This window comes from Parus major, chromosome 5 (assembly GCF_001522545.3).
Source record: "Parus major isolate Abel chromosome 5, Parus_major1.1, whole genome shotgun sequence".
Taxonomy (NCBI): domain Eukaryota; kingdom Metazoa; phylum Chordata; class Aves; order Passeriformes; family Paridae; genus Parus; species Parus major.
Genome location: NC_031774.1, coordinates 45,329,535 through 45,353,805, shown reverse-complemented (window position 1 = coordinate 45,353,805; position 24,271 = coordinate 45,329,535). Strand labels below are relative to the sequence as shown.

At 40.9% G+C, this 24,271-nt stretch overlaps 1 protein-coding gene across 1 annotated transcript; it reads right to left on the bottom strand.

The window, feature by feature from the left end:
• Positions 1–1,239: 1,239 nt before the first annotated feature.
• Positions 1,240–10,412, bottom strand: CALM1 (calmodulin 1). Its single transcript, XM_015629955.2, has 6 exons — positions 10,202–10,412; positions 7,177–7,207; positions 6,059–6,202; positions 3,945–4,051; positions 2,372–2,507; positions 1,240–2,141 (listed from the first exon to the last, which is right to left on the bottom strand). The coding sequence occupies exons 1-6, from the start codon at positions 10,202–10,204 to the stop codon at positions 2,113–2,115; spliced, it is 450 nt and encodes a 149-aa protein (XP_015485441.1). The 5' UTR covers positions 10,205–10,412; the 3' UTR covers positions 1,240–2,112.
• Positions 10,413–24,271: the final 13,859 nt, after the last annotated feature.

The following is a 24,271-nucleotide window of genomic DNA, read 5'->3' as shown; positions in this document are numbered from 1 at the left end:
AGTTTGCTAGGACAGCATTCACAGCCATGGTAATAAGCCTTTGCAACAAATAGATACCTAAGCGATTGCCTACATTCAGCCCATCTAACTTTTAGGCACTTGGTTAAGGTGTCTGGGTCCCTTGTCACCCAGAATTCCCCCCCCACCCCCCAGGGGCAAAAAAAATAAAAATCACTGAAGGCAAGTAGTCTCAATTGCCTTCTGGAGGTGTCTCTTGACCCCTCACTGAGCAAACCAAGCTCTTAACACACGCACCTCAGTTAGACAGGATGAATGGAGACTTGCCATCTCTTCCTAGAGACGGTATCAATACTCTCCAAAACCAAATGCAGTCAAGCAATTACGGTTTGCAACCCATTACATTTGGAAACAAAAACTTAGTCAGTAATTATGCTGTAGTCCCTCCCTCCCAAGCATAAAAGCCTTCCACATGGAGGCTCTGCTTAAAAAAAAAAAAAAAAATTTGAAAAAAGAAAGAAAAGAAGCATTCTTCTTTCAAAGAGTGCACACGGCTGCTTTGCCACTCATTCATGGGGAAGCTGAAGGATCAGAGAACACTTATTCAGAGAACTGGAATGACTAAGCACTGCTAGTGCATGCAAAGCAGAAGTAACAAGATCGTTTTTAAATTAACCCTAGTCCTCTTCTCCACCCCACAAAATTCATGCAAGTGTTTGAGAAGTCAAGACATAATAGCCCCAGTTTCCAAAAAGGCTTAATTTGGTTTTTTTAATACATATTGTAAAATGTCCTTTTGTTTTCTTTCTGCGGGTAGATAAATGCATTTTTGGCATGTTTGAGAATCACAGACATCTATGAAGTCCATGCTGTTTAAATTCTCCAACTAATTTTTATAACCTGTCAAAAAAAACATAAGCAACCTATACATGTTTCCCCAGTATTGACATGCATGCTCAGAGCTCTCCACTGTAGTGAAATGAGGTGTTACTTCTGTGCTGATAGTTGACGAGTCAGCATTACACGACTTTGAGACCAACTAAATTAACATTGTCGTAATATGAAAGGCAAGCACAAGTTCATTTATTTATAGCAAAGGTCTTGGGTTACAGGAGGTCAGTTCTTGCCATCTTGAAAAGATAGGGGATAACTTATTGCATACATGTGCATTATAATTTAGCAGCAAGTCATTCATAGAAACACTTCCTTCCTACTGCTTTTTTGGTTTATTATCTCAATTATATATATATATTTTAACTTTACAAAGCATTTAACACCACCTTTAAGTTAATGGTCTTTTATTGGAAAAAAAAGACTAGCATTTACAACTTGGAATGGACATAAATTGTAATATCTTGAACAGCAATGTTGATAGTTGTGCTGAAGTCCACAGGCTACTCCGCCAGCTCCAAGTCATGGTACAGAAGGTTTTAAAAATATGAGAGTCCAAAGATGCTCCCTTGGTGAAGGTTTCTTTTAAAAATTTTGTGAACGGTAACAGCCTGACACCCGTTTCACTATAGTGCAATGCAGACAATGTTAAACCAGTATTTTAACACAGACATGCCATCCATAGTTAAGATCATTCTATTTTTGGAGCACACTTCTACGTACAGGAGAACCATTCAACCTTTAGGGCATTTTCTTTAAGTTTTGCATCCTTCAACCATTTTGCTGCATACCATCCTGAGGTATAAACCAATTTTAAAGTAAACCAGCTATGACAATTTATACTACAAATTGAACTAGAATCCACTGTTGAACAAGAGAGTGGATCCTTTAGGATTTTTTTTTTCCTTTTAATACACATGTCTGACTGTGCTCAATTGTCAAGCTGCATGCATGAAAAACTGGCCAGCCCAAACAGTGTAATAGTCATTAGCAAATGGAACTTTCAAGTTCACGAAGTGCTTCCTTTTTTTTTTTTTATTTTCAAGGTAGTACAATTATTTATATTGTAAAACTGATGTTTAACTTTATCTTTTAGGGACAGGACCACCAACCATTACATGCAGTTTGTGGACAGAAGGTAATTTGACATTCAGTTTTGCTATACAGAAACAGAATGAATAAATGAACATTTTTTTTTGCAAGAGGTAAGTAAAAGATTCAATTTGATTCTTCTAGAGGAAAAAAGGTGTAAAGGAGGTTTCTTCACTTTGCAGTCATCATCTGTACGAATTCTGAAAAGATAAAAAGTCACTGTGATTTTACTGTCTCCAGTGTACTTCAGGTCAAAAGTGTCTAAAATACAGTTGGCATAATAAAACACCTTTCACTGCATCTAAGGTATTGTCCACAGAAGTGGACAAGCAAATAAACTTGTGTCTCGAGCATTAAAAATTACTGTCCAACGCAACATGCTTTCCTCAGTCTGAATAATGGTTTTGAGTCAAGACAACCATCTTTTTACCTTCATAGTTGACTTGCCCATCCCCATCAATGTCTGCTTCTCTGATCATTTCGTCTACTTCTTCATCTGTTAGCTTTTCTCCTAAGTTTGTCATAACATGGCGAAGTTCTGCTGCACTGATATAGCCATTGCCATCCTATGAGAAAAGAGTTGCATAAGACCATGAACAACAATCCTGACATTGATTAACTTGGAAACTATATCCAGGTTTCAAATAATTGCTTCTGAAGCAGCCTTATGGCACTTGGGACAGATGTGCAGACCCGGCACACTGTAGAAACTGCTACTGTATTAGTCCCACTGCCTTCTCAGGCATGCATGACACCATATCCTTCCATACAATTATTGTGCTGTAATAACAACTGCATGCCTGACTTGTAGTTGTGATAAGACATTTTTAATGCTTTTGAAGAGCTTTCAAAAATAAACAAGAAACAAAACTAAAAAAGTTTTTGTTTAGTCTCTGCTGCCTAAGCAAGACCAAAAGAGACCTATTTCCCCACCAGCAAAAATGAAGTCAACTTTCTCTTCTGTGTTAATACTACCTCTATAACCAGACTGCAGCTGGCTATGTTAGGCTTCGTGGATGATATAAAGCAAATCAAAGAAAGCATTTAAATTCTACTCATAAGGATTTTTGAGAAGCTTTATGGCAAAATTAAAAAGAGAAGAGAAACTGACACTTCTAAGCCAGTGTCCCATTTGCAATGTCCAAACCTAAAGCTCACTCTGAGCCACTTCAGAAATTCCATACACAGGAAGAATACACTATCTTAGAGCAGCATATGGCCATCACCAGCGGATAACCTACCTCAGTGGCTTTACACCCTAATCTAGTCTGCAGAAATACCCCACATTTTCAGCAAAGTACTAAGACTGGCACTTTTTTTTCTATAAGAAGTAGTAAAATCATCTTCCACACATGTATGCGCATTAGTTTTACAGCTGCACCTGCCACTACTCAATACAATCCTTGTATGATAACTGAATGTTTAAACAACCCAAAGAGAGGAACGCCTGCTCTAGAAAACTGATGTATGCCCAAGTATTCTTAAACAAGGTCAAGGGAGCTGAGCTCTTAAGTTTTCATGAAAGCGACCTCAAAGTTCACATTTTGAAAAGAGAACATGTAATACTTTGTGTCCCTCCATATCCTGATGACATCACCTTGACTTCAAAAGCTTCCATGGGGTAGTATAAAACCTTGTGCATTCATGCAAGTATTTCCCTATTCCCTCCAAAGTCAAAGGTAGAGAAAAATCCCCCTCCTCTACCCACAAGTCTCAAAAAAGCCCTGCTCCCCTCCCCCGCGATGCATTAAGTCTGCTAATCTCTGTTTCTAACGGAAGGCCAGAAAGTTTTCCTCATGGAAGAGTCTAAAGCTTAGACCTTACTGTATAAAGCAAGTAGAACCAGGCCACAACAATCCTGGTTCTATATTCAGAACAATCTCTGCTATGTTTCCAATTCCTCTGCTTCTACTAGAGGACTCTCATTCAAGAAGAGAGAAAACACTAAAGAAAATACAGACATAATTTCTGCTTTTGCAGAGCAGCTGTACTTTCAGTATTACCTTGTCAAAGACTCGGAATGCCTCACGGATTTCTTCCTCGCTGTCTGTGTCCTTCATTTTTCTGGCCATCATGGTTAAGAATTCAGGGAAGTCGATAGTGCCATTGCCTTAATAAAAAGAAATTTCAAAAAATTAAACTTCCATGCTTTTCTTCATTGGCAAGCAAGCGAACAAAAAAAACCCTGGCACTTGATTTAGCCAGGGACAAGATGCTCTGTTAACTGTCCTTATAGACGAATTCATTCTTCTCTTTAAATTGTTGCCACTGCCTTTTTTGCTATTACAACAGCCACTCTGTTTCAGCACAAAATCAACTGCTGCCTTCTTTCAAGGACAAGCCACACTATTTGCCACCAAAGCCACAAGTAAAATGTCAGTCTGATGCTTCAAGGTCAACCAGTAACAAAACTTTACTTCAAATAACTCCCACAAATTTCTTCATCATCTCTCAATTGTTGTGTCTTCCAGGAAGAACACATCTGAAGCTGCCATTACAATCCCAGGTTATTAATATATTTGGGAACATCACATTTCACTAAACTGTTCATAAATATTTTTTTTTCTTTCTAAAACTCAACTACCTTATCAACCAAGGCTGCACATCACAAAAGCAACAAACCATTCTAAGGGGCAACAATGATCTGCAAATCCCAGTGACATGAAAAAAGCTGACATTATTTGTTATTACTGATAAGCTTAGCTGTAGGCATTCTTACAGGTATTTTACTGCAAAACTGAAAATTTCTGCTGACACCCAGGCATCACCCCTAAGATTATGCTTTTCCATCAAATCAAAGATTTAAATTTCAGCCTGCTCAAAGCTAGGAAAAAAGTGGTATGGTGAAGAAACTAGATTTGTATAGTCAGGATCCAGCTCTATATGCCAAAAAGGCACACTAAGTAGTTCACAAAACTACATTAAACACTTCATTGTGCAACTAAGACCTACTCATTGATTTAAAGAAGCATACAAATTCATTGTGCAACAAATGAAATTTAAAAAAATCCTTGCATCCTAGAGATTCTAGCCTGAGACAAACACAGCTATTTATCATCATGGCTAGCTTTACATACCAGTAAAATATGAACACAGGTCTAATATTCAGTTTTGAAAAAAACTCAATGAACATGCAGAAGAATAGCAAAGCATTCTGCTGTAACCCAAATTTAAACAGTTGGGCAGGCATATTTATCTGAAGTCCTCTGTCTCCCTCTGTTTTAAATCCACCACAGCAGTATTTGGTCTGCAACCTAAAGAAGCTATTATACACAAACTCTACATACCGCTCCAGACACTGAAGCTTTTCAGTTTCTGTAGACTTAGCAATTAAGGTCAACTTACACCTTTTTTAAGAAAGTAGTTTAATTAATATGGCCTGATAATCCAGTAATTTATACTCTTGCCAATATACTTTCACTCTTCTTTTACAAAGAAGGTTAGAGAGAAATCATTATCACAACCAACAAACAAGACTAAAGGCTTGACATCCCTGAGAAGGGGAAATATTTTTCTTTTTAAAACTGTTAGCCTATGTGGAGTTCAGAAACACAATTTGTGTTTCAATATGGGCTTTCTGGTGTTCATTTAAAGTAATTCTGTTAGCCTTGATATGGGAAGGGTTTTCTGCCTTTGCCTCCAATAGCCCCTCTCTATCTATTAGGGATTTAATGCATTAAATAGATCATATAGTCTCTAGTCTATAGTACTAAACTTCCACTGAAAACACTATTCCACTCCTAACACATTTTTTTGCCTTAGCCAAAGCCACAGACACTGGTAAAGCTATTAAAACCAGCATGGGCTGATAAAACACATACAGAAAAGCTGGATGGAAAGACAGGTTAATGGCAGGTCAGGGCAAGTCAGATAGCAATAGGAAACCTGTGACCCATAAAATATTAAAGACAAATAGCATAACTTTGTCTCTGGCCACTGCCTGTTTTTAGTCTCACAAATACTGCTAGCATCTTTGACATCCTTCTGAGTTTAGAGTCTATCCAGAATTTTCAAACTGCTTCAAGAGCTCTATGTCATGTTCTCCCCTATGCAGTTTAAGCCCAGGTGTGGAGGTCATACATATTAAAGATGATCACAGCACCTTCCCAATACTTACCATCAGCATCTACCTCATTGATCATATCCTGCAATTCTGCTTCTGTTGGATTTTGACCCAGTGACCTCATGACAGTTCCCAGTTCTTTTGTTGTGATAGTGCCATCACCATCTTTGTCAAATAGGGAAAAGGCTTCCTTGAATTCTAGAGGCAGAAACAGTTCCAGTGTTTAAGAGACATCACCACCATGATAGAAATGCAGACTAAAAATGCACTCTACTGATAAAGCTTGGTACAATTCTAAGAAACATGTTCTCTTTTTATCTAATTGTCCCTGTATTAAGAGAATTAACACTCTCAAATACAAATAAAAAAATACTTACAATACCAACACATAATTTTCACAGTAAATGCGAACTTATTTCATGTGGCTATTTATCTGCATTACAACCCTGTAATTCATTTCCATGCATCTGCATCTTGCCTGAGGCACAGTTGTTCCACAGAACAGCAGCTGTCTGAAATAAGTGAAAGGAGCCACTGGGTTCCCTTTACAATTAAAAGACTTACAGGAACAAAAGCATTGTCATTTACCACTTATTTTTAAGTCAGCAGACAATAAGAATTAGTGTCAAGACACAAATGGAGGACTGGTCTCCAGAAGGTCAAATAATGCCCCCTCTCCTTACCAACCTGAATTACAGGCAGTCTATTAAAAGATTTATTTAAAAGACATTGGCTTGTAACAGTGTGCAATAAACCCATCTGAGGTTTATTTGTTGCCATTTCATTTGCAGTTTACCTTCACTTTATTAAAGAGTACCTAGGTCTGCTTTTGACTCTAATAGTTCATCTGAGTCCAGTAATTATTTCTGTTTACAAGAAATCGAGGAGAACTGGGCTCAAGTCTGAACAGCTAAAAAAAAATATCATTATCTGTAGTCCAAGGAATAAGAAGTCTAAATTAAGAGGCAATGGACCAGTAATCTTCCAGAATATTTTTGTCTGGTTTGTTTTTAGTTTTGTATTTCTTTAAGTGAGTGCTTTTCAAAAGTGGTAGTACAGATTTAAAATTGTCAAAGATGTTTTTTTCCACTATGCTTGAGATAATGTATTTTCTTTTAGTCACAAGAGCCAGCAAAAAAAAAAAAAAAAGAAATTATCATCAAAACACTTACCAGCAATCTGTTCTTCAGTCAGCTGATCAGCCTACACGAAGAATAGAACATTTTAGAATACTGTTTACCTCTAGCTCTGTCAAGCAATGAGGCACTTCCTTTAAATTTCAGAAGTGATTTATCATTACTTTCATGGAGTCACTTTCAAACCCTGGAATTCTGTCTCTGAGGAGACTGCACTCACCTACACCACGCAGCTGTTTCCATACGTTAGCATATAAGCTAACTTGACTTGAAACTGTTAAAAAACCAAATGCCATCCTGCAACTTGATGAATCCAGTTTGGTCCAGTGAAGGACACAGTGCAGGCTCCTTGCAATCGAGAGAGGCACAAAACCCCTAATGCCATGTTTGGGGCTTCACAGCACATGCCATTCCCAGCAGCGCAGAGCCCCAGCACAGCGTGGGGGTACCGCACACGCGTGGGCTGAGGTGCCGCCCACTGCTCCAGCCCTGCCCGCCCTCACCACCTCACCGCAGCAGCCTCCAGCCCTCTGCCAGCCCCACAGAAGGGGCTCTGCTGCAATATTACAAATTACATCTCGATTTTACAGAGATTTTTGCCACCTCTGACAAAGAAAACGACAGATTTTATGATTTCACACATCATATTTTTCCGTTCAGGCACGCAATTTAAAGTGCCTCATCTGGACATGCAGGTTGTTTTATATCTAAATTTAAGTGGCAAGATTTAAAATGCCTGTTTATGAGATTCTGTACATCAAGAGGCCACTACTGCATACAAAGGTACGCAGCTCAGTAGGCAATCAAAAGGGCTTTCTAGAGCTTAACTGTCATAGCCACATCCTTCCAGAAACCTCTCCTTATGTATGGATAGAGCATCACAAAAAGCTCCACTGTTTGGGCTCAAACTATCTAGCTCCTTATGGAAAAATATACCTTTTCCTAGTAAAGAAAAAACAAAAGGATGATTTTACATGCCAAATCACAGATATATGAAGAATACAAGGTATAACTTGTTTTAAACACATTTTACTGGACCGTTTTACAAATAGAACAGAGAATTTTGTAGGTCAGAAAAGGTAGGCAAACCCTTCTTTGTCCTAAAATTTTATTTTTTAGGTATAAAAACCATCTAACTGCAGCAAAGAGCAACAAATACAATGGAGAATTAATCAGCTATACAACATTAAGCTCTTGCATATGGGAAAAGGATATGATTGAAAATCTGCTCTATATGTTAAGCAAAATACACAGATCTCATGTGTAATTAGGTAGGGGGCTTGTTTTAAGGTATGTATGCAATGATTAAACAATTCCCTGCAGTGTGTTGGAGGAGGGAGAAAAGGGTAGAAATGCTAACAGCTAAAGAGTCTTCTTTAGTAACTGCAAAAAAGCTTCTGTTCAAAATCCAGCTCGACTTCCTGCACTCTTTGCGATTTTCCAGAAAATGCGAGGTTTTACTTAAAGATTATCTAAGGAATTTACATAACAGACTCACTGCCCTGCAGAACAGGAAACAGAGCCACACCTTGGCAAAAAACCTCCAGCCCACAGCACCAGCTCATTGCTTCATTAATCGGAGCTCACTGAATGTTTCAAAAAATCATATTTCAAACGGGAAAAAAAATTTAAAAAAAATCAAAAAACCCACCAAACAAAACCCCAAAATCTTTGTAAACGCGGTGATGCCGAGGACACAACCCGACCCTATGCTGCCAAGGGGTTCACCTTCCCGAGCAACAGGCACAGCCACTATCCTCTTACCACAGCTACAGGACAAAGGTACCCAGCTAGGGCTGGAGCCATCACCCCACCCAGCCAAGTCATCAAATCCTGTCCTGGTGATGTCACCCCTTTCCTACGGGAAGGGGAGATGGAGAGACAGAATCGAGGAACACCCAGATTGCCAAAAAGCGATTAGAGGTCAGTCTGCAACTGTTTCTCCGCTCTCGTAGGAAGCGAAAAACCGCCGGCAAAATCCCAGCCCTTCCTCTTGCTCTCTTTTGCGAGCAGCGCTGGCTGGCCCCCCAGCACCTGGCAGATGATGCGATGCGCTCCGGCGGGCATCGCCCGGCCGCCGGGGCGGGAGGCTCGCAGCCCGCCGGCGCAACAGGCGCCCTTCCCGGCCAGCAGCCACCCACTGCTGCAGTGCGTCCCCGTTTCCCCTCCCTCCCTCTACAGCCGGCGGCCACACCACGTTCTCATCATTCAACCGCGAGGGCGCCCGGGCTCAGCGGCCAGCCTTCCCTAACCGTTGCCTTTCCTCCAGCGGGAGGCTGGGGCAGGAGCTATTCCCCCGCAGCCCCCGGGGAGAGGGGAGGCTGCGCCCCTCCTGCCCCGAGCCCCCCATGCAGGAGCTGGGCCGCTTCCAACCGAGCAACACGCACAGCGCCCCGGTCCCCGCGGCCGGGGGGTGCGCGGGGGCCGGGAGGAAGAGGAGGAGACATGATGTAATGCAGACAGCGATGGGCTTCGCCGCCGCGGCTGCGTTTTTTTGGGGGGGGGACTGGAGAGGACGGGGGGGGCGCAGTAGCTGCAGAGCGGTGCCCTCCCCCGGCCGCCCCCCCGCTTCCTGCGCAGTGCAGCTGGTGCCGGAGCCGAGCGGGAACCTCGCCCGCAAACCCGTGCCCCGCCCCGCAGCGCGCCCTGCCCGGCGCTGGGGCCGTGGCCCCGGGGAGACGCGCCCGGCCCTTTCCGCAGGGGTGGGAAGGCGAGGCGGGGCGGGAGGGCGCGAGGCCGGGGCGCCCACACGGCAGGCCGGGGGAAAGGGGAAGGAAGCGGCGGAAGAGGAAGGGCCGCAGCTCCGCGGCTATCCCGCGCAAGGCGGCGGGGGGTAGGGAGAGGAAGAATCCTCAGCCACCAACCCGCTCACCCCGCGGAGACTCGGCGGGCGGGAAGGGTCCCCGCGAGGCTCCCCACACCCCCGGTCCTCCCCAGGGAGAGCCCGAGTCCACCAACCCGACCGTCCCCAGCTCCGCAGCGAGCGCACTGCGCACCAGCCCCCGCGCCAACCCGGGCACCCCGTGCCGCGCCCAGCCGGTCGATCGAATGAGCCCCCTACCATGGCGCGGCGGCGGCGGGCCTGGCGGCGGCTGCACGAACTGCGCGACCACGAGCGGCGGCGGCGACTGCTGCCTCCTCCCGGTGCGGCTCACAGAGTGCTGGGACTGTGAGCCTGCGCCGCTGCTATATACGTGGGGCTGTATCCCTCCGCCGGAGCGGGGCCCTTTTCCCTCCTCCCCGGCGCGGTATGTGCGAGGTGACTGCGGCGGGCGGCCCTGCCCCCTCGGCGGCCCGGCCCCTCCCCCGGCGGGGCCGCTCCCGCTCCCGCAGCCCCGTGGCCGAGCGCCCCCAGAGGGGTGAGGGCAGCCCGGTCTGGGCACTGGCTCTCCTCTGCCGAGCGCTGGTGCTGGCGCAGCCCGCGTGGAGCTGCCTCGCCGCCGGGTCCCTGCCGGGTCCCCGCCGCTCTCCGCGCTGGAACCCCCGGAGCGAGGGCATCTCGGCCAAGTTGGTGCTTTTTTTAATTTCTAGACAGCATCCCCGCCGGCGGGGCGGGCCTGCACTCCCCCGGGGAGCCCGGAGCGGCACCTGGGAGAGGATGATGGCGCGGGGATGGGGGGAAACGTTAATAAAGGACTCTTTTTTCGGTGATAAGGCGTGTGTGACAGAGACTGTAGAACTAAAATGTTGAAGCAAGCACAGCTGCCTTTTTTATTTTTTATTAATCATAGGGCTTTTGTCAAGCACCAAAATCCAAGCGACGGCGAGATTCAATCCAGAATCTGATGGTCTACAACTGAGGTGTCACTTCAGCCTCTTCAGAAGCCCGCAAATGAAAGGCAGCAAAAGCATGTTCTGATGTCAAACTGTTTTCTTCATTTCTTCCCTGTCAGCTCTGAGGATTTTATCCACACTGGTAAAAACCCCAAAAAATATCGTAGTGTTCACACTGTACCTCCTTTAATAGGCATGGAAGCACAAACAAACATGGACCCACTTTGGAATCTAGGATTTTGGTTCCATTCTTGACAGGTTCCCTTAGATTCTGAGATTGCTGTAATTCGAGATATTTTTAGTTGAAGGTTTTAGCTTGGGCCTCTCTCTGGATTTGGAGGCTTGCAGTATTTCCAGTATGATCATAATTCTGATAAATCTGCTTGCAGTATTGCAGTAAATCTTTTGAAATTCATTTGTCTTCTGTTTTTGAAAAATCACGAGTACTTTCAGTGTTTGAAATAAAGAAAAAATCAGTTTGATTCTGTTTGTTTAATAGTTTCAATAGCTATTGTAACTGAAGTTACAATTTATTTGCTTGTCTTTCTGGAACAGAGTGATAGGTTGGCAAGCACAACAGTTACCTTTTTGCAATGTAGAGGGATTTCTCAGCAAACAAAATAGCACATTTAATGTGTCATAGTTTGGTTCCCAAACCATTCTAACATTTGTATAGCAACTACTGTATGAAATGGTGTCAGAAAACCAATTTGAAGCTGGCTAGTCTGCAAATGATAGGTTTATAGACAGCTTCCATTTTAGATGTGGAATGCCCAGCCTCCTATTTTTAATATGCCTTTTCTTCTTCTTTTTTTTTTTTTAAATTTTTTTTTTTTTTTTTTTTATTTTTAACTACCAAACTGTGATGCTGATTCCCCAACCCCCGCCCCCCTCCGTGGAAGAATGTGCAAATAATTGATCTTTTGTTTTCAAATCAGACCAGCAATTTTAGGCTCTTACTTTCCTAGATGAATTTCTTTCTGAAAAGCATGGCACAATGTTTGGTGTAAACTACAAGAGTGTTTGCTTGGATAAGTGGACCTTGGAAATCTGAGACTCACAGGGATATGTGAAGAACAGTACTCATGTACAAATTGTCCTGCTTATTGTGCTGGTCTTACACAGGTGAAGACCTCATTGTTAAAACACTGAATTCTACATAAATATTGGGCTAATAATTTTGTACAATTATCTTGCAAAGAAAAGGCATTATCAGAAGAATAATCTTACCAACATTTAGATGTGACAGTTTAAAATCTGAGTGCTTTATTTCAATTTCCTTAAAGTTAATTTTAAGCACATGCAATATGTTCTTCCATTGATCCAAACCTTCACTTGTTAAAAAGTGATTAGATTTATCTGTTGAGGAGAGGCTATAAGACAAGTAATTAAAATTTATGTAGATTCTCTTACAAACTATTAGCATTACAGCATTTGGATATACGTGATGAAACTTGGAAATGTGAAGTAGAAAGCCACTCAGTAACATTCAATGAATGTTGCCAAAGATTAACAGGGCCTTTGAGTAGAAGGATTGCTGTGCATTTATTCCTATTTCTTTTTCCTTCTTTAACCTTTTCTGTCTACTTTTTCTAACTCCTGATGGTTCATGTTAATAATTCATTTATATTTAATTGAAATTTGGAAACCAAGTTACTTTTAGGGTAGTTTGGGATACTGTTATCTTGCTTTATAAAAAAAAAATAAAAAAAATCCAGATGATCAAGTAAGGTGCCACAGCTGAGTTCTGCAGTAGTTTCTATTTAAATTGCATCATTCTGTATTTGAAAATATTTCACAGCTCATGTTCCAAAATAACATCCTGACTAAGGGGATTTTTTTTCCTAATTTGACATATGGCAACGATAAATGTAAACAAAACAGAATACTAATCTTTTGCTGCTTATTTAATGCAAATAAAAAAAAAATCATCTAAATTGGCATCTCCTTGCTCCTTGAAAATATGCTTTCACTCAATCGTACAGCTAGACCTTGATCAGTATTCTTTGTTCTCTTAAAATTTACATTCAGTTGTGGCCAGGCAAGAAATGCCCCTGTCATTCCAATGATATACAATGTCAAATGATTTTCCAGGATCTTCTACAGACTCATTCAAAATCTCCTGAATCTCAGTGGAAGCTGGACTGGGCCATGGAACTACTCAATGTTTGTGCCTGACACCAGAGAACTTGGCCATCCCATTGCCATAGAGCTTTTCTATGAACAGAGGGCTATGCACTATCTATTAAGATTAATTTTGACTGGATAAATTTACTGTTCTGGATAAATTTACTGGATAAATTACTTTGGTCTCTAAGCATGCCCTTGTTGACTTCTATTTGAACTGTAATAGTAAGAAAATATTTTTTCATAAATTTATTTATAAAATAAATAGAATGGTTGCAATGGAAGACTTAAAACCATTCTACCTAGTATTACATTACTAAATTTTGCCTTGCTGTGATAGTAAGACTACAGTCTTACAGTTGGTCTTTGTTTCAGTAGAGACTTATAACGTCCATTCCTTGGGAGCAGCCTAAGATATAAAGAGAATTCTATTGAGAACCTGACAAAATAATAAATATTACTACTTACATACAAGGTGTGCTTTTCAGCTTTGGCTGTTAACATGAACACCAAAGAACATGGCCTCACACATATCAACTGTTTTCTTATATTATATATACATAAGTTTATAAAACCCAAAAAAATAAATTAAAACATTCCACAGATATCTGTCCTGAGAGAATGGATGTGAGAACAGATGAACAGAAGTTCGTTATATCATTTAATGCACAGCTGGGAGGCTGATATTATGGCAATAAGCATAGAAAACCAGTTTATAATAGGTTAGAAGTACAAGAAGCCAAAATCAAGTATATATGTACATGCAACATCTGTGCAACTGGAAAAAATAAATGATTAGTACTCATAGATATAATATTGCCAGTTGTATGCGTGAGCTACCCAAACTAAATTTGTTGTACTTTTTTTAAAGTCAACTAGAATTCTATTGGTATAACAATTTTTTTATACTGCCTACAAAATTCTCTTCATATAGGCAATGTTTTTTGGGGAGACCATTTTCCACAAAAATTAACGATTCTAAATGCCATTGGCAGCTGTGAAAACCTAAGCAAGAATATTTATAAAGTATAAGCATCACTAAGATTGCAATTAAGTGGGTGGAACTCCACTGAAATAAAAAGATAGAACAGAATTTATTTTTACAAGAGGTGAAAATAAAAGTCCCTTTCATGTTAATATTTAAAATTTCAGATCTTGGGTACATACATATTCCTGTAGGTAACTGTTTCTTTCTGAAGAGAGATTAAAAAAGAAATCAAATTCCTCAATCTTTTATATGCTTGTGATTTTATTTACATTTGTCTCATCCCCACTGATGTGGGGATTATATCAATAATCATATACAATTATGGATTTTCACTGAGCATTTAGTGTTCAAAGGCCATCTATGTAATTGAATAATCAGTGATTGTTACCTACGTTGAGTGCCTGTTGTCTAGTAAAATTTTAGATGTTTACATGAAACTAACTTAACCATTAGTTAGAGCTAAATTATTTACACATTGTAATGAAATTAGTGAGTCCTTTTTCATATACCTATGTAAAATGGCATCCTTGAGACCCAATAATGTGAAAAGTTTCATGTTTTAAACTTAGCATAGATTGAGTTGGGAACCTTCAAGATCCTGTCTTAAAAAGACTTGGAAATATTGCAATTGCAGACCTGCATCCACATACAGTCTTACTCATATATGTTGCAGATTAAACATCATAAAACAATTCTTTAAAACTAAAGGTTTTTTCCCAACTTTTTTTTTTAATACTTGCAATGTAGAATAAATTTTAAAAACCCCAAACTTTTCCACAGTCTTAAAACCCCCAACCTTTTTTCATAGTCCTATGAAGAGTTCTCTAGAGACATTGGAATATGTGAAAACAGGATTTTCCTTCTCAGTTTTTGCAATTGCCAGTTTCATAGAAAGGTAAACATTGGATGATTCATGATATAAACAATTTACTTGCTCCATTTTTGTTTTGTTACCGTTAGTGGTTTTACAGATAAAAGCCAAATTGTATCCACTATTTTTCAAGAACCAAATGCAGAAGAGGAAAAGGATATTTATGTATTGTGTATTTGCTAAGTATTACATATTTTCACATAATGCTGTCAAACATACCAAGCTCTTTCTTTTATACTGATAAATACATATATAAGAAATATATTCCCTGATGATGAATCCAGGTAATACATCTGTCAAAGGAAAGTAATATATTTTTACCATAAATATATTTTTAAATATTCTGTATAGAACAATATTTACAGGAATGCTTATTCTAATGATAGGGAAAACTCTGTTTCTAATTTCAGTAGTTAGATTCCTCAAATTTTTAAGTGATACAATGTAACAAACAAGCAATTAATTGTCAGATTCAACTTATTAGGAATGTCTTGGATTTGCATTTTATTTCTTAAGAATACACTGGAAAAATGAGTGGGCCAAAAACTAGTTTACTTTATATGTTAAATTTCTGCATTAGAATTGATAAAAGCAGAACAGCTGTTGCCATTAGCTACAAATTTTGAACTAATATATAGCTTATAATGGTACAATAAACAATAGTAAACAAATATCCTTCAGAATTTAGGTGCTGAAGAAAGGTTGGAAATAATTTTGTTCATCCCCAGTAATGTTGTTCCTCATGTCAGTTTCTTTCTGCTTAACATAGGAAAAAAAATCTTCGGATATTTAGGATTGCTTTTTTACATGATAGAAATTATTAAATGAGCTGTTTACATTGTTTTTTATACCTCTCCTTCGACCATGAACAACAATTTTCATCTGAAAACTCCTGTGGGGCAAATTGGGATTTTGCAATAAAAGCTCCAGGTAAACTTAACAAATATATGAATATATATGATATAGGCAGACAGGTATTTAAAATCCACAGATAACTCCTTTAATGGCCAAGCCTCCTTTACTAACTCCAAATTATAATTTTGTAGTATGTCTATGTTAAATGAAATTTCTTTGGGTCAGGTGGAGCTGCCATAAGTCTTCATGTTACAGCTAATGATAAAAAAATTCAACAACTCCACATATGTGGTTCAAGGGTGATTATAATTTTAAATCAGAATCATAATTTCTGGTACAGACTTTCAGCAACGTAAACATCCCCTGAAGTCAATAAATCCATGTTAATTTGCACGAGTTAGGGATTTATTCTTCCCTTCCTTTCCTTCACACACTTGAATCGAGGTGTTTCAGTAAGTTTGGGATAGAATCTTATCTGAGCATAAGAAGCTTCAAGATCAAAACCACCTGAGTTAATAACAGATATCAAATACTGTTGTCCAAGACACATCCAACATTCTAATTGGCTATATTGCAAAGCTGGCCTGACGTGGGAAGTATAGATACATCCCAAATTACAGATGCTGGAAACCAGCACCATTGCCAAATGACACTTGTTCCTTTTTCTTACACACACAAAGAAAACTATGGAATCGTTGCATTTCTTTGGATAACTATTTTAAGTTGTTTGTGAATGCAGCAGCAATAAACCCACCTCATAATGAAATAACTTCTCTGTAACCTATTTTCAGAAAGCCAATAGATTGCCTCTCCCATGGGAATATTCCATGGCAGTACCTAAGAAGTCCTCTCCCGAGGGCTTGTCTCTTTTAAAGTCTTTTGGTGAACAGGGGCATCTGATGCCTCCAGAATGTCAGTTCTGATATCCCCCTTAAGGTTTCTCTTTGATCCAATTCTTTGTGTAGATCTTTAGGTTTTTAGTTTTGGGGACACTAGCTCATGTGAAGCTCAGACTCTTAAAATGTCTAACCCTCAGAGTATGTGTCTCTATCTTAAAGCAACTCCCATCATTATTGAAACTTCAGAAATTGTGCCAAGAAAAGCCATCTTTTTTTGTAAACTTAACAAGTAGAGCTGTCCCATGGGGCTTCATATTCTTCCCCACATTTTCATGAGGGTACAGCTCACATCCACTACCTAATTAAACCTCTGTTCTGCCTGCTTTATTCTGAGGCTATCAGCTTCTATGGAATAAAAATATGCCTAAAATCCCGTCTGTCCCAGGCATGTAGCACTTCGTGCACACCTTTCCTGGCAAGCAGCATTGACCTTCCCCACAGTATGGCTATTTGTTGTTATTTTTGTAGTAGCAAAACTATTCTAGATGCTAATGAAGGACTTATATTTAGTAAGTGCACTGTTATGTGATGGCTGTGAAGCTGTCAGCAGTGCTGTTAAAGAGCACAAGCCTAACACAAAGGTGCACTGCACTGAGAATGGGGGGATTTATGCTATATAGAAGGCAAGTACATTTAATGAGTTTATTTTGGTTAGCCTTTGGTTTAGTTTCAGGTCTGCCAATACTGACATCATTTTTCCAAGCAGGGAGCACCATCTAAGACTTCTCTGCATCACTATCCTTGGGGTGGGCCTGTGTGTGGGCTGATGCAGTGCTCAGCACTCCAGATCATTTCACTTTGGCAACCATTCTGCTTCTGCTGTCTCTATCTCTATATTCTATTTTAGGGGCTTACAGAGCACCAATCCACTCAACTAAAATATAACTGAAACAAGATATTCAGCATTAAATAAGCAAAATGTAAAAGACACAAAATAGGCTATTTTTGTTATTATTATTATTATTATGGGGTTAAATGACTTAAACATAGATATCTTCCTACTCCTTCTCCCACATCTTTCTTTAGTTTGTCTCCTCTTGTTCACTTAGGATGCACCGATGGCCCACAGGCTTGTGAAAAAAAAAGAATGAACTCTGTTCTGTGATGGGTCCATGCGTGCCACATAGTCATCTAGCTAAATTCTTTAAACAAAAATGTTATTGCTAGAATTTTGTCTGTCCTGAGATCCTTGCAGTAAACCCTCAGCAACCAGAGGGGGCAGGGAGCATCCTTTAGGGTGGTCTCACATGGCCGAATTATGTTGGCATGAAAACACAGCTACACCTGAACCTGCACTTTAGAGTGAAGTAGATTTATTACGCGGTCTGCAGGTGGATTTTTAAGCGGGTACACCAATGGTAGGTGTTTGGAAGGATATAGGGGAATAACTGACCATATGCTGGGGACTTCAATTTGCCACAGAGGATCCAAGCTATTTGCTAAGACACAGGCTTCCCTCACGCCCTGCCCCTCGCACCTCTCTCCGGAGCCGCTCAGCACTGCGGCTCCTACCGCCGCTCCCGAAGGCGCTGTGGCGGCATCCGCAATTAACCACTGCAGGGCTCTCAACTGTGCCTCTCGCAGATGCCATTTGCTAGCTTGGCACAGGCAGCTCTGCAGCTCCTCTGCAGGCACTCTGGGGTTCGCCTCAACCGAGGCTTTGGCTCGGCTCCGGTGATTCTCCCGCTCTCCGCGCAGGAACTGCCGATGGCGATTAACGTTAAACCCACCAGCAAGGGCCCGGGCGACACAGCACAAACCGCTTCGCTTCCCCGGAGCCTACTGTGGCCTCCCGAGGGACCCTGTTTTCCCCCTGCCTTTCCCGCAGGCAACGCGGCCGCAGCGGGAGAGCTCTGTGCTGGACTCGGCGGCCATTCGATGCCCGGGGGATGGCGGCTGCCATATAGGTCCTGCAGCGCCAGCAAAGGGGAGGCGGCGCTGGAGCGGCCGCTCCGATCCTGGCTCCCTCCGTCCGTCGGCGGGCAGCTCCCGCCAGCGAGCCGCTGGCCGGCGGCGGGACCTATATGCTCTCGCGGAAGGTTACCGCTGCCTGGCACGGAGGCTGCCGACGGAAGCGGTGCTGAGGCTTCTGAGGCAACACTTTGTCAAGGAGCGCCTGATTGGCTAACGGGACTCTGCAATGGTTATCTGGTAAGAGTCAAGGCCTCTGATTGGTCTTGCTGTACCTGCAATGCGTCAAGTGAGGATGCTGGGGTGCGCGTGCCAGAGCGCTGCCGGGGGGCGGCCGCGGCCCCGCCGGGAATGGCTGCCCGCAGCTGGCGCTGTCCGCAGCACCGGCCAGCTCCGGGCGTTCTGGGCCCTTCCCGGCGGCATCAGCACTCCCAGCGGAACATTTCCCGCCTCTTGGTACCGCTGCAGCTTGCAGCAATAGCTTGGCTGATGAGCCAGAGTTGGCAGGAAGGAGCTATTCCTCAGTCAGTGACCTCTTTAGAGCAGGGTTTCTACGTAAAGGAGCAGCAGAAAGACAAAGCCTCTTTTCTCAATCCTTTACCACAACACAGGGTGCCAGAGGTGCAAAATGTGGCAGAACAAACCTTCTTATGCTGCCCTTCCACTGCCCATGTGAGAAGCGTCTCTTGGACCGCTGCTCCAAGTGACAGCTTGAGTGGCAGCTGGGGGAGGATATGCATGGCGAAGTGATGACTGATCGCTGAAATATCTTGCTGAAACGCTGCAAAATCCTTCAACACAAAAGAGATGCTTCTGCAAAATTAGCCCCGAACTGCGGAAGCTGTGCCGAGGCACGCGAGGTTGGTCTGCAAACGTGTGGGGCTGGTAGCCCCCTTGGGCCTGGCCAAAACCCATTACAGCCCTGTCGCATAAGGAGTTGCAGAGATACCGTAAGCACTTGTGTGGGGTTTTTTGTATGTCTCTAATTGAAATAAGCGAAGATAAACCAGAAGTAAAGAAAGTAGTCTCTGCACCGGTAAGAAGATTACAGGACTGCTTTAAAAACGATGGGGGTTTCAAAACAGCAAGAATTTCCTGGCACATCTGTGAAGGTTGATACAATAAGTGTCAAAAGGTAGAAGTAGGTTACAGACACTCATTATCTAAATTCTTCAGTATTTCTGTTACTGGAATGTTTTCATTCTTTTTCAAAATCCCATTCTTGGAGAGTGAGTCAGCAAGAAGCCTGTGAATGTGTCAGGGAGCAGTGTTTTAAATAAGGTTTTGCTGCTAAGCAGTTATTAAAGAGCAGGTTTACATATGAAAAAATTACAAATTTGCATATGAACATAACAGCTCAATTTTTTCACTCTAGTGAAAGTTTTCTTCCTAACTACTGTTTTCAGGATAACATTCTTGATGTGCTAGTGTAGGGATTTTGAGTTTGATTCCTTGGTAATTTGTTTTCTTTGTTCCATTTGATTACCTGGAAGTAGATCAGTTTTTAATTTAAAATTATCGTGATTTCCTTTTCAGAGCCCTACTGAGTACAAAGTGCTTCCTTGCTGGCGTGAACACTTTTTACTGTCTTTTTTTCCAAAGAATTCTTTCAAAATATTAAAAGCAATCTAACCACTTTTCCTTGTAATCCTAGCCAAGTGGAACAAGTGCAATGAAACCTTTATGGGAAAATTATATGCCTCTGTAATTATAATGTTTATGAGTCCAAGTTTGCTAAAGTGAAACATAAAAGTGAGACTGCAAACTCATTCTGTTTCTTACTTGGTCATTTAAAGTATGAAAATGTTTTTGAAAAATTAATATTTGAGCACCTTGGGTTCTAAACCAGTTTGACATCTTGACAAATGGAAAGGAAATTGGTATAAAGCATTGCTAAAGGCATCACCTTGTTCTTGAATATTTTCCAGAACAACCTAATATGACTCATAAAACAAATTTGTTGTATTAATTTACTATAATAATACTATAATGACTGTACAGATAATAGAACTACATTAATGTCAGAGAACCTGAAAAAAGCTTTTAGAAGTGACATCATCCTATCATTCAACGGGAAATAAAGATACCAATTTTAGGGTTAACAAGTACGTCATTTTTGCCCCAAACAGTCTCCTGTAAAGCAGACTATTTAAAAGATAACCTCAAGGACTTTGGTGTGTTCAGGGCAGCAATATATTTTTACAGTTAACTTACAATGACTAAAAGTTCTAGAATGAATCAGTGGGAATAAAAACCAGTTACATATTTATTAGAAAGAATTATATCAATCAAGTCATGGTAATTCCCAATCAAACAGCTCTGAGTGATGATGCTACATTTTGTTTTTTTAACAGGTGCTTTATGTAGGCTGTGACCAAAGCCATCAGAGTGTATGGAAAAGGCAATATGGAGTAGTAAGCAGTGTTCATTACAGTTCTAAATATATCACATTATAAACACTCTGAGTGAAAACATGTCCCATCAATTTAAAGTAACCATTTAAAAATAATGTATTTACAGCAATGTCATTACACCAACAACTGTTAAATGTATGCAGGTCTGCCATCTTATGGAGCCTGAATGGTACTGCCAAATAACAGAATGTGGAGCTACATGATCATTTTAGGTGAATAGTTTGAATTTTTCCTTTACAGGTAATGTGTGCTTCTAAAACTCACATCATTTGGATGTACTTTCTATTTTATTTGTATTTTTGTGGGATTTATGTGTGCATGCAAGTGTACACATGTAAACACAATCAAATAAAGGTATTACACTGCAAGTTCAAGCATATAAAAGCTGGGAAGAGTTGAAGTTAAAGTTGGTTGTTTACATTATATGACATTCTGGAACAACATAATCATATGCAATTTTTGGGGGAGCTCCGTCTGATCTGTCTGATCCAGCATCCAGGTTAGACAGTGCTATTTAGTGAGTGCTGTTCAGAATTTTGCTTTAGCCCTCTTGTTGGAGTGTGACTGCTGTATTTGCTGCAAGTTAGTCAAGTCTTCATCTAAAGATGAAATTATTAGTTCCTCTATGGGCTTTTCTGCAGCTGTTATTATTAGCATTTAATATGAACAGTTTTGAATTAAGTTTGTACAGGCCAAAGCAGACAATCATCATGGCAATTTTCAGCCCAAGTGATTAAATTTTGGCACAGCTATTAAAGTCGCTAAAATGATGCTTGTTTGTTTGTTTTTATTTTCTATTTTTATAAAAGCTGATGTCAGATAAACTTGATAAGTGACTTTTGGGTCAGCCAAGAACAAATGCACAAGAATACAAGAATGTTATAATTAGTATGTCAATATTCATCATTATACATCATTATTTTCTCTTTAACTGGTGCAAATTTATTTTTAGGTGAAAAGGATTCTTCAGGAAGACCTTATTACTTTGCTTTTGAAAAGTTTGAGGTCAGTTAGGAAAGCGGTTGATCTAAGAGATTATGGTACAGTCAGATACTGTAGTGGAATACTTAAGCAGATCGTCCAGCATTCAGTGAAGCTTTGCAGAGTTTACCAGCTGCTGGAAAATCTAGTAGTACAGGCATCCTCCTGTAGCTGACACACCCACCCACAGAAGAACATTTACTGTGCTGGGAACCAGGGGCTGTTAAAGAGACGGTTTCTTTATGGAAAGCCCTACAGTCAACAGCTGTGTGCCATATCCTGTTTTCTTAAACCTGGGCTGTTATACAGTGAGCTTTTTCTATAGTACCCTGTCGCTACAATTGTTTGACTTAATTCTATCACAGGTTTTATGGCAGGGCGTTATGGCTCTGAGCCTTCTTTCATTGTGGTTCTGGTTTGATCAGTCTCATCATGTGATTATTTCCCTGGACATATTTGTTATCCATCCTAGCATACATTCCATGACAACAAAACAGACTGATACAGAGCAGAGGCCCTCAGGATTAATCCATTGGATAAGTGCAGGCATTTGGTGCAACTGGAAGCATCAAACTTCTGTCCCCAGACTGATGTGCTGGATGTGCCAGAAGATACATGCTTCCACACCAGCCCTCTTATGCTACTTGTCTACCTGTGTCCATGCATCATATACTGAGGTCCCATGTTTTAACTTGCTTCCCTCATCTCCAGAAGAAGCAGCTGGTTTCATTTCCTCATATGGCTACACTCCACCCATGTCACATTTCTGAACTTGTCTTGGTCCCATAGTATTGGAAAGGTGGCTCTTGGCTTGGTTTCTACAGTGAGAGCAATGACGGTGCAGAGGCAAGAGCTGCTAACCTGGACAGCAGCAAAACATTGTCTATCAGCTGGCTGGTCTTAGCTGCTGGTCATACACAGCTCCAGGGGTGGAGGAGCTTCCAGGCTCTAGAAACTGCTCTGTGCCAAAGCATATTGGAGATACAGGAAGACTTCACAGTATAAATGGTTAGTGACTGCTTGGAACGACTTCTGCAGTGGCGATTGCTCCACAGCTCGTGTATATTCTATTTGTGGCCTTCTTCGCAATTAAAAGAGTGTTAAAAAGACAGAATTAATGGGATATCAATTACAATATCTGTCTTGTCTGAATCAGAGACCACTTTAGTGCTTAAACCCTCGCTGTGTTTCTCTGCTTAAAGTGGTCATAAGCTGGCCCCAAATACAAGTGAAAGTAGAAGGTGGATTAAGTTTTTGTGCAGAGCTGCATTTTAAAAAAAATCTAACTGCAGAGATTAAAACATAGTTGAGTTACTGTGTTGAGAAAAAAAAAATCTATAAATTGCTGTCATTATTTGTCTCATTCTTTAAATGGTTGTTACTGATAAAAAAAAATGGCAAAAAACATTAACTGAAATTGGCATCCACTCTGCTTTCCTCAGCTCCAAAACAGCAGGGAGATCACAGGAAGCTCACAGGTTGCTATATAGAAAATACTGTTCTGCATCCAACTGGATATCACTTTGGGTCAGTATCTTCCTACATCTATGGCAAGATGAGGTCCTTGAATGAAGTACTTGCTGCTGGTAAGAGGAATCGGTCCATCCCCATGAAGGATTGTGTCCTAAACTTTACCAGTAAAAGCTTTTCTTAGGTTTGAAGCATGACTTGTTTAAAAGGCTTCCAGAATTATTGTGAACTGCAGCTCCAGGTAGTATTCATGTACATTTTTAGAATTTACTCAGTTCTTGACCTTGTTGGATTTTTGTAGCAATATATTTCACCATGGAATTACTTATTGATTTGGCAAACAGTAATCAAGCACATTCTTCTACAAAAACAATACAAGATTTTATGTACCATTACAAAGGAGGAAACATTACTACTCTCTTGTTTTGTCTGAGAAGCTGACATACAGCAACCTGCCTTCAGCTGGCTGTGACTTTTAGATCAGATTAAAATGTCATACTGGGATTCTGGTGTTAATTTGCAGTGTCAACATATTTTAGGGTGGATGCTTAGTGTTTTACTGAAACGTAATGTTTTCTGGGTTTTCTAATAATTCAAACCAGCTTTATCTAGTTATTTTCAGCTTTCATAAATATGTGTATTTTTTTTACCCTCATGCATAAATCAATGAATATCATTTAGTCTAACATTTGGTTTACTTCTGTTTAGCAATAGAAGCTTGTACAGATGGCTGCAAACCAGAACCCTTAGACACAGTTGGATTTGTACGTTTGTGCTGATTTCTTGCTTAAGGGAGCTCGGTTCAACATGCTGTACTGCCAGATCCATCCCTGCAGTAATT